Below are 13,572 nucleotides of genomic sequence, written 5' to 3' on the forward strand. Positions count from 1 at the left end.
AAAACATACTCTTTTCACTCTCTTTTTTTTCATGTAACTATCTAACTTGTTACACTCACACACACACACGACCAGTGTCCACACAGACATACACACACAGGACCAGTGTGCACACTACACTGAGTCAGATGTGTTGATGGTCAATCCTGGAATAATGGATGATGTAGAGGTTTGATGTGGAAAGAACAGAAGGCTGTAGGCTGCACCTGGGTGTAGAAGTGAAGAGAGAATATCTGAGAGAGGTTCTGCTGCATGTTAAAGTTGGTATCAGAGCCGTGCTTCATCACCACATGCTGTACATAATGTGTGACGCTGGAATGGGACTCACAGGGTCGTTTCTCTCTGTGTGTGTTTTACAGAGTTCCTGTTGGTGATGCATGTGCGTCTGAGGAGAGAAAATCAGCAGCTCCGGGAGAATGCTGAGAACAACGGACTCCCTCTCCTCCAGCAGAATGGAAACACTGTCCACTGAGAGCAGTAGAGAAGACCCCAAATTCTTTACCTTCACCTTCATAGATTCCCTGTTTGTTATCAAGTGAAGTTCTGTAACGCTAACGCTGTGTGAATACTAAAATTAGCTGAAGAGAGCTAGCGTTACGCTAACGCTGTGTGTAAATCTAAAATTAGCTGAAGAGAGCTAGCGTTACGCTAATGCTGTGTGAATATTAAAATTAGCTGAAGAGAGCTAGCGTTACGCTAACACTGTGTGAATATTAAAATTAGCTGAAGAGAGCTAGCGTTACGCTAACACTGTGTGTAAATACTAAAATTAGCTGAAGAGAGCTAGCGTTACGCTAACACTGTGTGTGAATACTAAAATTAGCTGAAGAGAGCTAGCGTTACGCTAATGCTGTGTGTAAATACTAAAATTAGCTGAAGAGAGCTAGCGTGATATTAACCTCTGTGTGTAAATACTAAAATTAGCCATGTTTACTAGTAAGCGAGCTAACATAACTAATATTATGACTTTGAGTTTGTTTGTAAATTCAGTTATTTATTCCTATTTTTCTTCACTCTTTGTTCTGAGAATAGTTTCCATTAGCATGACGTCACTGCTCGAGGGAACAGTAGATGAAATATGTGGCATTAGAGCTAGTTACTTGTCCACTGTCTGATAGTTCTCGAGTTCCTCATTAATCAATAATGTATTTCAGGAAAATCTGCTTGGTCTGTTTCAGTTATATCCATGTATTTTTTTAAATATCGTTCATTTTCTCGATTTGAAGTCTGAATGAATTGATTCTTCATCTGGTACAATGTTCTTGTCTGCTTTTATTTCTGAATTCTATGTGATGTATTTGAATAATGAACATTGTTGTACGTCGTGTCTTTGCAGTCGAGTGTGCACTGTGGGGTCGTACTCGAGTTCAGCAGTCAGTGAGGATTTAAACACTTCTCAGGGGTTAAGATTAATAATGGGAAGGTCGTGATGAAGAAATCTATATTTTCCAGAAGAAAACCTAAAGCTGTATTTTATATAATATTGAGGCATATATTAAAATATATTTTACAACCCTTAAACTGCATCTTTGTTAGTGGCGTGGTTGTGTGATTGTTCGGCTCAGAAATAACGGTGGATACTCGGAGCAAGGTCATATTTGAGTTTGATAAACGTATTAAGATCTACATGAATTATTTCTGTGATGTAGACTCAACAAAGTCCAGTTTCATCATGTAGAAAATAACGTGAAGTGAATTCTGTTTAGCGTTGACCACGTGAGCGCTGCCGTGTCATTGTGGTGTGTGTGTGTGAGAGAGAGAGAGAGAGATCTCAGGATGGTGCACGTTAACTGTTCCATCGCACGTCTCCATGAGGAACGTTGTGGTTTACAAGTTTCAGTTGCAGCATAAGAGAGTAAATAAAAGGCAAATTCAGTAGTTTGACTGGTTCAGAATGTTTAATTTGATTCTCGAGAACAAAAGGATGCTGATGAAGGGAGAGGTTTATTTGTACGTCTCAGACGTTGGCAGGAGGTGTGAGGTTGCCCCTGGTGCTCGGTGAGCTCTGAGGGACTCCGTAGGGATCGTCTCAGGGCGCTGCGTACTCGGCCATGTTGGGTAAACCAGACAGCACACAGCAGCTCAGATCACTGCGGGAAAATTCCATGTTTGTGACTGCATGCCATTCAGAAGTCTGCTCATCGTAACACTCCACTTCACCCATGGAGGCAGTGCCGTTTTCTCCTCCAGCAACGAACAGGAGATCATCCAGCACCTCAATGCCGAAGTTGCTGCGCTTGTTGTTCATGGCTGGACCTTGTGTCCACATGTCGGTCTGAGGATTATACACCTCTACATCGCTTAGGTGATTAACACCATCATATCCCCCGACAGCGTAAACCTGTCCTCCGTACGCGACCACGCCCAGTCTACTCCTTCCGATGATCATGGGGGCAATGAGGGTCCACACTCCCGTCTGAGGACTATAACACTCCCCCGTGTCCAAATGCCAGCGCCCGTCAAACCCTCCGCATACGTACATTTTGCCGTTCAGTACTGTAGCGCTACAGTCCCTTTTTTGTTCGTGCATCGGCGCGATCTTGCTCCACCGACCATTCTCAGGTTCATATCGCTCGACCGTATTCAGATGATCGTCGCCATCAAATCCTCCCATCACATAGATATGGCCATCCAGCACACACACGCCCATGTCACACCGGGAAGATTGCAGGCGGCTCACCTCAGCCCAGGTTCTGGTGATGGGGTCAAACCTTCTCATGCTGCTTAAGAAATTCTTCCAGCCGAATCCTCCAATGCAGTACACGAAGCCGTTCAGATACACCGTCCTGGTACGGCCACGTGGACTCTCATCGATGTTTGTGACGTTGTTCCAGCGTGCCGCTCGCGTATCGTACGCTTCTATGGCATTAGTGGTTTTCTTGTTGCTGAAACCACCGATGGCCAACAGAACGGCGCTGGGCAGGCGGAGTCTCGTGAGATCAGAACTGAGAGAAAGGCTTGGGTTGAGGTCATCGATGCCCGTCAGAACGCTGGTGACGATCGGCCTACGTGTCACGTCGTCCATCACAAAAATGTTGTTGCTCACATTGTTCATAAGGTAATCGTGCGTCAGTAGCCCCAGACGCACCTTAGGCAGTAACACTCCTATGTGCGCTTTCCGTTTCCATGGCTCATGTTTGATCCACTGTAAGACGGCCTCGAACACCACGCTCTCCTGTTTCACATTCAGTTTGTCCTTCTCGATGATCTCGCTCAGCTGCTCGACCGTCAGCTCCAGGAACTCCTTGGAGAGGCGCACCATCTCCTCAAAGTTGTGCAAGATAAACCGGAAGGCCTGCTGCTTCAACTTCTCGCAGAAGTGGGAGTGAGCAAAACGCCAGATGTTAACGCAGTTCTCTGGACACAGCTGAGCCTTCAGGAACCTGCAGCAGTCGCTCACCAGACTGTTCACCAACAGATAATTAGCAGCAATCAGCAACTTGTACATGTTTTTCTCCGTGATGTTGACACGTCTTATATACGCGTACTCCACGATCAGCTCCATTATCTCGGCGGAAACGTTAGGGATGCTGTACCTGAGCTTATCAGGAGGGTGACAGCCGTTGGTGAAGAGAACCCTGAAGTACGGGCTGCAGCCACACAGGATGATCTTGTGCACGTGGAACTCGCCGTCGTCCACCATGATGACTCCGTCACAGAGCTGCTTCTCTAACCGCAGCTCATTGATGTTACAGGACATCGCGTCCACCTTCTTCTCCATTCCCTTCTCTACTTCCTGTTTACTCATGTTCTGTGCAGGTCAGAGCTACTGAATGTACAGCTTTCATCTGAATGTGGATTGTGTTGATGCAGATCAGCTTTTATACTCGGGAATGTTCCGATTCTAGATTTCAGAATAATAACAGCTCATGATTCCAAGGTTCCAATTCTAATTCTGTAACCATGGATACATACAGCATGCAGCGAACCTGACAGAAACCTGCAGTTCAGGATCAGTCTCTGTGAAATGCTTTAAAAACAGCTTTAAATCCTGCACATGTCCAAAATAATGTCCGGCATAATGAACCGTTTATTTTCCTGGAAAAAACCCATCTCCCAGGGTCAATTTCCCAAATGGAATTAATTCTACATTAAAATGATTTAAATATTGATGATGAAATAGTTAATAATAACTAACTAAAATAATTTGTTGAGGAAAGTAATTAAACTTGTCCACTTTCAGTAACCTTTTAAACATTTAGCCGTTTTACACCAGAAATAAATTGACCGCTGCTATAAGTTTTGACACCATGACATTTTAAGTGAAATGCTGATAATGTTCTTTACTTGAGTTGTTCATATAAGAAAACAAAAATAAGCAACAGGTGTGCCACGTTAATTGCCCATTCCACCACAGTCCCTCTGCAGACTTCGGCTAAACCAAGTCCCCACCTGCTAGTATAATGAACAGTATAACAAACGCTACATACCTGGAATACCTGAGCTAATGGGACAATACTGTACAACCTATTCAACCCAATCACTTGTTGTGACTCATTGTGAATTTTCCTGACCTCCTGTTGATTTCAAATTTAAAAAAAAAAAAGACCTCAGGAAAAAAATGGTCAGACTTTTCAATCCCACTGTATATGTTGTAGGGAGTTAGCTCGGGGGAAGGGCGGAGCACAGACCCACAAGAGACAGGTTACAGTTAAAATGGCTGTTTTATTCGTCCAAGTGTGAGTTGTCTGTCGTGAGGAGGTGAGGGTGTGTGAGTGCGTGGGGTTTCGTGGGGGTGTGGCTGTCGTTGTGACCTTCTCGAGGGCGTGGCGGGATTCCCGAGACGTGGGCGTGGGTTTCCCGTGCCGTCATCCACCGTTGTGTGCGATCTCGTCCGCGCTCGCACCTGAGAGAGTGAAAGAGAGAGAGAGAGAGAGAGAGAGAGAGAGAGAGAGATTAGCGATTGGAGTGAGTATACCGTCGGGCTCAATGTTAGCGTGCCGAAATGCCGCTGAAGCGCGCGCACACACGGAGTCTGTCTCTTCGCTGTCGTTTCCTCTTCTCTCGTACGGCCGGAAGCGCGTCCTTTTATCCTCCTCCGCCGTCGCCTGAGTGGTGGAATTTTACCGGCGGACTCCCCAATCGCCGGCCGGTATAGCGTCAACAGTCCCGCCCCACCGTGACGGTCCTTCCGGCTGACGGTGTGTTTGGTACGAGGCTGTCCGCTTCGTGCCGGTGCGGCAGTCGGGGAAGGAGCGACTTTCTGATTATGTGCGCCGGCTGTCGGTCCGTCGCGACAATGTTTATGTAGGACATTTAGACAAGGGCACATGTTTAATCTGAATAAATTCACAGCAACTCTTTCAACACTGTCAAATACAATTCATTCTAAATTGTGCAGTTTTGCTAAGTTAAAACAATTTCTAAATCAAAACATGGGTTGAAAGCTTAAACAGAATTAAAGCACCACACCTGAGAGTATCTAAATAATCTGCTTCATATGAACTCTAATTCTTTATTATTTTGAGAACAAAATTGCAAATTAAAATAAAGCATCTAAGGGAGGTTCAGAAATGTGAAATGTGGAAGCACATGTGACACTACTGACGCAGTGTCTTGCTCAGTTGGGATAAATTCACACCTTTAATATCTGTATACCGTGTTGATATTTCTGTAAAGCTGCTTTGAGACAATGTCTATTGTAAAAAGCGCTATACAAATAAAATTGAATTGATCTGGATCTGGGTGAATGCTCAAATCGCTCCCCTCATCGTCTTCATTATCCAGGACTTGCAGGACGATGGCTGGACAGTGTGTCGTGATTTTGCAAGCCTCGGAGTGGCCTGAGTTATTCTGATTTACAGCATAGTGCTCACCATAACTGGATATGTGATGTCCCTGGTGGGTTTGTTTCTATCATCACAAAGGATGGTTTCTGTTCTCATGAAAAGAGAGGAAATGCATACGACATCCTTCCAAAGGCCTGTAAGAATCGTGAGGGCTGTGGCAATCATGTTTCTGGTGCTCTACACACCCACCCATATAATGAGGATTGTGCGCATTGCCTCTCGTCTTCCTGAATTAAATTCGTCACCGTGCATCGTAGACTACGTCAATTCGGTTTTCGCAGTGACACGGCCAATCGCATATGCTCACAGTGCCGTCAACCCAGTGTTTCACTTCCTCATGACAGACCGCTTTAAAGAAGCACTGCAAGACAAGTGGAGGCAGCTTCAAAGGATGCTAATGGCTGCACTATAAGCAAGTCTGACCTATCAAGCAAAGACAGCACTGATAACAATTGCCTTGCTTTGAAATCTGACTGTTGTGAATATTTATTCACAGTTGGGTGACAAATTAAAGCAAAAGCCAATATAAAGTGTCTTAGTAGAACATTGCCAAAAAAAATTCAGTACACCTTAGTGTAGATTTTACAATGTCTCTAGAACTGTACTGAAGCACTATTCTTCCAAAGAGATTTACTTCATTTGTTTTGATGATGGTAGCAAGCACTGTCTAACACTGGCAGTTGCACTGAGATCTGATTACTGTCAAGACCATAGCATTTTAATACTCATTAAACCATTCAGTAAGTAAGAAAAAGAGTTCTTTATCGGTGTGTGATATCGGTACATTTATCAGTGAAGTTCATGGAAGTTACATTGTTCCATGTTTTCGGTCTTGTGATTATATTCACTACATTATATTCTGTAACTTAGATAAAACAATTCATATTACTTGGTCAATTTAAATGTTATAAAAAGCCAAAATTAAAATAAATATGTACTATAGAGTTATTTGCAGACATCTGCCTGTAGGTGGAGCTATTGTCTCAGCAGTAAAGTATTATTATTCCACTAGAACATGCGTTGTTACTACTAAACTATTAATAAAAATATGGATTCGTCAATATGACAGTGTTTTCAATAGTTTATATTTATAGGATTCCCAGTGGAATCCTGCACAAGAAAGCAATAAAAATAATAATAATCACCACTAATTAATAAAAAACTGGAAGGACAAACATTAAGAAGTTTTGAAAATATGTTTTGAGGGACAAAACATGTATGTTTCACTAAATCTATACATCCTCCCCGTATGTTTTCTTATCATATGACTTGTGTAAGGCATTTTGCTTTTTCATGAATACAGGATGGCCCAAAAATCTCAAACGTAGGGGATTATGTACGGTATACCTGCACCACATCGAGCCATGTGCGGCATTTATTGGCAACCGTTTCATGGAGATAGACACTGATCACATTTCAAAGCAGATGGCTGAACTGTTCAATGTCAATGCTGTAGAGATGGAGATGGAGGTTATTAATCTCCAAAATCATATCCAGCTGAAATCTCAGCAACATTCACAACATTTCTGGAGTCTTGTAGACCCAGAAAACTACTAGAACATTCACCAAGCTGCCCTCAAAGCATGTGTTTTATTTGGATCTACAGACCTTTGTGAAGCAGCGTTTTCTGATATGAACGTGATCGAATCTAAATTCAGAACAAGACTGACAGATGAACATTTAAATGATTGCATAAGAGTGAACCTAAGTGCATACACACCAGCACCTACCTCTCTTGTGGAATCAATGCCGTGTCAGTCAGCTCATTAACTGTAAATAAGTGTGAATGCACTTCATGTCAGACTTGTGACCCATCATGCACTTTCTCATGTACCATGCACTCTCATTCATGTGGTATACATTTTAGCTCAGACTACAGGACAACCTTTGAAATGCTACTGCTGTTTATATTACAGTTTAATTTAGTTTGGACTTTCATTAATGTATATACGTAAACAGCCGTCTGGTTCTGTGTAGACAACTATAACAAAGTGTGCTGTTCTCCATAAAGAACTGTATTCTCTGATTCTGTTTTCTTCTCCGACTCCTTCAGGTGTAGATCAGTTTGTTCATTTGAGAGTTATGATGCATTATGGGAAAGATTGTGAGTAGTGTAGGACATGGGTAGCTCTCAGACACTTTCATTAAAAACAAAAAAAGCTCTGAAATGAAAAAAGGTTGGAGAACCCTGTATTAGAGCCAAAAGGAATATGTGTGACGTGCTCGAACTTAGATGTCTTTGTGGTGTTCCACGTGACTGTGTCGAATTCAGAATGGAATCACTGTGGCGTTGTTGTTGTTTTTTTCTTCTCTCCAGAGTAAAGATAAAATCTCCCCATTTACCAAAACGCCGAAGCTGGATCGGAGTGAGATTATGGAGAAGCCGAAGTGTTCCATGAAACGCGAGCTGTCCTTCAGTGTCAGTCCGCCCTGTACCGAGGAACAGGACTCACACAGGTCAGTTTCCTTCTGGTAGAAAATTACAGCAGCTTTCATGCGCCTCTACACTGCCTCTTGTGGTTAGTTCTGGAAACGGTTAAACATGCAGACTGTACCTGTGCCTTTCCCCCTGGAGTTATAGAACAGTTGAACCAATGTCTTTGAATGTGGAAGACAAGGAAATGTTGTTCATATGTGTTGACTGAGAGAGCGACTGGAAATAGCTGTTTTGACTGAGAATTGTATTTCCTGTAAGAATATGGGATTGTAGTGTTTCTACTTCTTTGTACTGAAAGGAGTCGAGAAGAAAACAATCTTTCTTTCAGCTCATTATGTCGAAGGTTGTGGATGTGGTTGTTAATCTGTGGGGTTTTACTTTATTCCATCAAGGGAAGATGTATGTGTACAAGAACATATGCTTGTTATCCTAATAGGAAGTGAATCCCTTTTGCAGTATGTAAGGAGAAAAGGAGACTAAATAACCCTTAGACTAGCTAACAACAATATTCTTATCCCGTTTGTTTTGCTGTATGCCCTGCTACGTATTTTTATTTTTTTTTAAATAAAATTTTTTTAAAAATGAGGCATTTAAGCTATCACATGGAATTCATGATGCCTGGAATACAAACTGCTTTTTGGTGATCATGTCTTCATGCAGATAAAGATGGTCCTGATAAGAAGAGGGTAAAAAACGAGTCTGGGGTTAAAGGTCCACCCCTGTCAATATTTTGTTTGGTTATATATATATTAGGGATGCACCGAATGTTCAGCAACCGAAATTATTCGGCCAAAAATAGCAAAAAATAAAAAAAATTTTTTAAAAATGCACTTTCGGTGTTCGGCCGAATAAATTTGACCGAACAATGACGTGTTTGATGACGCGACCAAGTAGCCTAGCAACCAGAATGAGATGCGCGGACGTCACGACCTCACGACAAGCTACGTGCTCTTCGGATGTTTACTCTTGACACACGTGCGTTTGTTTTGTTTCTGTCACGTCGCGAGACATAAGGGAGTAGACTACGGAAGCAGGTAAAGACATTTATTTAAGGGCAGGTAGACAAATCCTATATCTACTACAATACTCTGCGAGGTTTACAGGGACGCGAGCGGTATATATCCCCAATATAATCAGCCGTATAGAACCCAATAGAACCATTTTCTGCACTCTACAATGCTCTTTTTAATGCACGTTTTAGTTGTAGGATCATGGGCGTAACCACACACTCTTTGGAGGTGGGGGGCGTGTCCCACCATGTTGAGGAAATACCAATCTGTCCCCCCAATATACAGTAGAAAATATTTTCTATATGTCCCCCTTTAATGAACCCTGCCACCGGATCTGTCTTTTCTTCATCTATTTTATTTATTTATGTCTATTCCTTTTTAATATATTTCCGTTTGTTAAGGAAAATAGGTGTGTGCATCCCTCCAATTGTACACTTGGTTGCGCCCATACTCAATGCAAGTTCGTTGATATATTTTAGCAGCTCAGTCTGTAAGAAATGGAGACAGGACGTCCACAGCACCCCACAATTTCCCCATGCTGTGGGAGCTTCTGTCACTCAGAAATCACCTGAATTCAAACGGTAACTGTAATCCTAAAACTATCTTCTAAATATGCAAATTTTCTGAATCAAACTTTGCATGTTGGGGCGGGGCTTGGACCCCGCCAATGTCCATACCATGGTTACGCCCTTGTGTAGGCTTCAGAGTGTTCCATTCTTTCAGCAGTCAGTTATAGGCCTAACAACGGCTATTCAAGGGGGTCAAAGATGACCACATCAAAATATTTGTTTTACTCATTTATTTATTTAAAGATATATTGTGCCTTCTTGGTAGCCTGTGCCTGCTGGAATGGAAAAAAATGTTCAGTGTTAAATAAATATTTGGAAATTGTAATTTTTGTAATTGATTTTTTTTCTTTGAAAAGCAAGAAAAAATAGTAAAAAGCACACTTTGACTATTTAATTTATGCACTGGCGAAAAAATGGCAAAATAAAAGGAAAAAACGTGTTCGGTATTTGGCTTTCGGCCAAGTTTTTCATTTGGTGCATCCCTAATATATATACATATATATTATGCCACACTCAAAAAACTAGTGGACAGCCTCCCCATTAGAGTGGAGGTTATTATAACAACAAAGGGTGTTGGGGCTAAATCTGGAATGGAATGTTCACAAAGCACATACGAATGTCAGGTGTCCACAAACTTTTGGCCACATAGCATGTCTTGCTGAGTTTTGGTCAGTTCGTTATCTGTGGCTTTTGCTATTGCATGCTTATACATAATACTTAATGAAATACATAATGGCACTTTTTTATCTTAGAAGTTGAATATTTGTTTATTGATTATGTTTGTACTGTACGTTACAGACTCTGAGGACCCTCCGTCAGTCAACCCCTCCAGTGTAGATGAGAAATACTCAGACACCGAGAAGGACTCTGATGGCAAATCGACCACAGCAAAGGCCACATCTTCAGTGTCTGGTGTGGATGAGTATGAGTTCAAGGACGAGGAAGAGGAGGAAGACCTGAGCAAGGCCCTAAATGACAGACACATCCTGAGACGAGAAGCGTGTCAGAAAGAGAAGGAGGAAAAGGAGCAAAACCATTACACACCCAAACAGTCCAACAAGAGTGATCAGACGACGTCATCCTGCAAATTAAAAAAGCCTGAGAAGAACAGTGATCATAGTAAAATTGACCGAATTAAAGAAAAGGAACGAGAAAAAGACAAAGACTCTGACAAGAAGAAAAAAGAAAAATCAAAAGAAGCCACTCTCCCCTCCTCGAGTTCTAATCTCACGTTTCTTTTGGAAGAGAAGAAGGGGTACATACCCGAGAGCAATAAAACTGTAACTTCAAAATTAAAAGAAGAGGTCGTGAAAACCCCCGAGGAAGACCGGGACAGACGGGAGACGGATCGAGATTTGGAAAGGCTTCGGGACCGGGACCGAGAGCGAAAAGGACAAGGAAAAGGACAGGGATAAAGAGAGGTCACAGCAGAGTAGGGACAGCAAACTCAGTAAAGCAAGGGCTGTTGAGTCAGAGTCGGACAGGTCCAAATCCAAAGCCTCCCCTGCACAAAAGGAAACCCGTCCCAAAACACTTCCATGTACAGCCAGTGCGGTCAGAGATTGTCAGCAGGTCAAAGAAAGATTTCGCAAGATGACTGCAAGTCAAGTCTCTCCAGTGAGCATGCAGGTGCAGCTGATGGACAGCTGGAGAAAAACGAGCATAGTTTGCCCGTCCCTTCAGTTTCAAATGTCCCTCATTGCGCTAGTCCTGTGAGCAAGCTCTGTATTCCAATGGTGTATTTACAATGTTTATTAAATGACTGTCTGAATTCATGCATTTATTTATTTTTATTACATAACACCACCACCCTCACTACATGAACCATTCAAGGAGATGTTCAAACAGCAGGAGATTGTGCGCAGGAAGTTCCGCTTGCGGCACAGCATTGAAAGGGTGAGTGACTATTTCTAAATTCATTTCCTTCTCAGTGCAGTAGATAAAGCTAACCTGGCTAAATTCCAGGGTTCTAGAACCTCACAGTTTAGTGTAGTCCTAATCTGGAGAACTATTTAGCAAATAAGTTGAATTGTGTTGGAGGAGGAAGTATCCTGTTGATTTACATTACATGCTCCAATGTTTTTTCTTATCCTCCTCACAGGAGCATTTGATTGAGCAAAAAGAGCAAAAAGTCCTTCTTATCCATCATCGTGCTGCAAGAACCTTAGCCAATCAGACAACACCCTCCAGTGCTTGCACGGTCTTGTTGGACACAGAAGTATACAACATGCCCCAGGATGTACAGGCACTTAACTGTAAGTCTGGCCCGTATCAGACTATCATGTTATTGGTTGTGCTGCAATATATATTTTCCTAGTGTCCTTATGGTGACTCTGTTGATGGTACATGGCCTAGTCTGGAAGCATATATTTAACTCCAGTATACTGCCCAGAAAAATCCTCCCACCTTCAGTGGCTGAAATGCCTCATAGTGCTACTTCAGACTTTCATAACCCGGTGTTGAAAATGCAGTCGAGCCATTTACACTAGCCAGTGTCGTACAATCTCGAGAATTGTATTTTGGCTTGGGTTTCTGAATAAAAGGATTCCTAGAAAACATCTGTATTGGCAACTAGTCAAAAAGAAAATAATGACGTGATCGATTTTTGGTTTGTTTTATACTAATGTGTATTGTTTGCTTGCGTGGCAGGGAGATGACGGGAAAACCTCCGTGAGAGATCGGTTTAACGCGAGTCAGTTCACGTCTTGGCTTCAGGATGTGGATGACAAATTTGAGGAGTGTAAGGTAAGATAAATTATTGAATATTCATTGAAATGACATATCTAAGTTCACAGAACAGTGTGTAATGTTGAATTTGGTTTGTAAGGCCTTTATGTCATAACGGTTTGCGTTACTCTGGCTTTTGTCTGTCCCAGACATTGCTCCTGATGAGGCAGAAGCACGATGCATCAGCTCTTAAGACCATTCAGCAATTAGTGTGGAAGTTTATGCTACAGGATCTGGACCCTGCCACTTACAAATCAACTAACATTATCCAAGTCCCAGAGTGTCACATCCCACTTGTCGAGGTCAACGATGACTTTGACCGCGCCCCGATATAACAGCAGTGACTCACGAGGCTCGTCTCTCCAGGACTTGAGAGGGGTAGAGAAACACAAAGCACTTGTTTTGGGCGAGCTGCGGTGTTCACGTGTGTGTCGTGCAGTCTTGCACCATATGATCAGACACTCCAGAGAAATAATAATAAAATGTATAAAAACAGTCCTCCATCTCTGGCAGTATTTGTGTTGTAAAGTCATTTCGATAGGAGTGTCTGCCAAAAGACTAAACACAATGCGTCCCTGAAGGTCCAATTGCTTTTCTCTGTATCAGCTCTTGTTTGAAGACACTTACCTACAGTAATAATGAACTGCACAGTGCAGTGGATGTAACACACACACACACACACACTCACACACACAGAGCAGGGTCTGTGATTGTTTTTTTTTTATTAATCTTGTTACAGGAAATCACAATCCACCATTAATATAGTGATCATATTACTAAACTATTTTTATTGTTAAAGTTGCAGACAGCTGGCAAGAAGTGACTGTGTGTGTGAATGTGTGTGCACGAATGTCTCTGTATGCTCGTGTGTGTGTGGAAGTCAGGTGCTTTTATTTCACACGGAAGTGCGTTTATCACCGTTTAAAAGTTGCATCATCAACACTGAGCACGAGCTGCTTCATCTGCAGTATCTCCTCCGAGGCGCTGGTTTCTCTCAGCTGTGTAAATATAGCAGGGTTAAACTGGGACTTCATGTTAAA

At 42.4% G+C, this 13,572-nt stretch overlaps 1 protein-coding gene, 2 long non-coding RNA genes and 1 pseudogene across 5 annotated transcripts; 2 read left to right on the plus strand and 2 right to left on the minus strand.

The window, feature by feature from the left end:
• Positions 1 to 102: 102 nt before the first annotated feature.
• Positions 103 to 880, minus strand: LOC128628943 (uncharacterized). The gene is made up of 2 exons (XR_008393242.1): positions 329 to 880; positions 103 to 206 (listed from the first exon to the last, which is right to left on the minus strand). It is a non-coding gene; the product is annotated as an uncharacterized LOC128628943 (long non-coding RNA).
• Positions 881 to 1,425: 545 nt separating this feature from the next.
• Positions 1,426 to 5,083, minus strand: LOC108255562 (kelch-like protein 10). Of its 2 annotated transcripts, XM_017451600.3 has the most exons (2): positions 3,537 to 5,083; positions 1,426 to 3,404 (listed from the first exon to the last, which is right to left on the minus strand). In XM_017451600.3, the coding sequence occupies exons 1-2, from the start codon at positions 3,746 to 3,748 to the stop codon at positions 2,030 to 2,032; spliced, it is 1,587 nt and encodes a 528-aa protein (XP_017307089.1). In that variant the 5' UTR covers positions 3,749 to 5,083; the 3' UTR covers positions 1,426 to 2,029. The 2 variants fall into 2 exon arrangements, with proteins under 2 accessions (XP_017307089.1, XP_017307088.1); XM_017451599.3 differs by having other exon boundaries at positions 1,426 to 5,082.
• Positions 4,946 to 6,529, plus strand: LOC128628960 (succinate receptor 1-like; annotated as a pseudogene).
• Positions 6,530 to 6,646: 117 nt separating this feature from the next.
• LOC108255619 (uncharacterized) lies at positions 6,647 to 12,995 on the plus strand. 2 transcript variants are annotated; one of them, XR_001810122.3, is made up of 6 exons: positions 6,647 to 8,246; positions 10,604 to 11,517; positions 11,639 to 11,701; positions 11,907 to 12,060; positions 12,455 to 12,550; positions 12,682 to 12,995. It is a non-coding gene; the product is annotated as an uncharacterized LOC108255619 (long non-coding RNA). The 2 variants fall into 2 exon arrangements; XR_001810121.3 differs by having other exon boundaries at positions 10,604 to 11,701.
• Positions 12,996 to 13,572: the final 577 nt, after the last annotated feature.

Source organism: Ictalurus punctatus, chromosome 22, assembly GCF_001660625.3.
Source record: "Ictalurus punctatus breed USDA103 chromosome 22, Coco_2.0, whole genome shotgun sequence".
NCBI classification, from domain to species: domain Eukaryota; kingdom Metazoa; phylum Chordata; class Actinopteri; order Siluriformes; family Ictaluridae; genus Ictalurus; species Ictalurus punctatus.

Excerpts from the sequence above, each read along its gene's own strand:
- LOC108255562 (XM_017451599.3), bottom strand. The coding sequence starts at position 3,748 with ATGAGTAAACAGGAAGTAGAGAAGGGAATGGAGAAGAAGGTGGACGCG.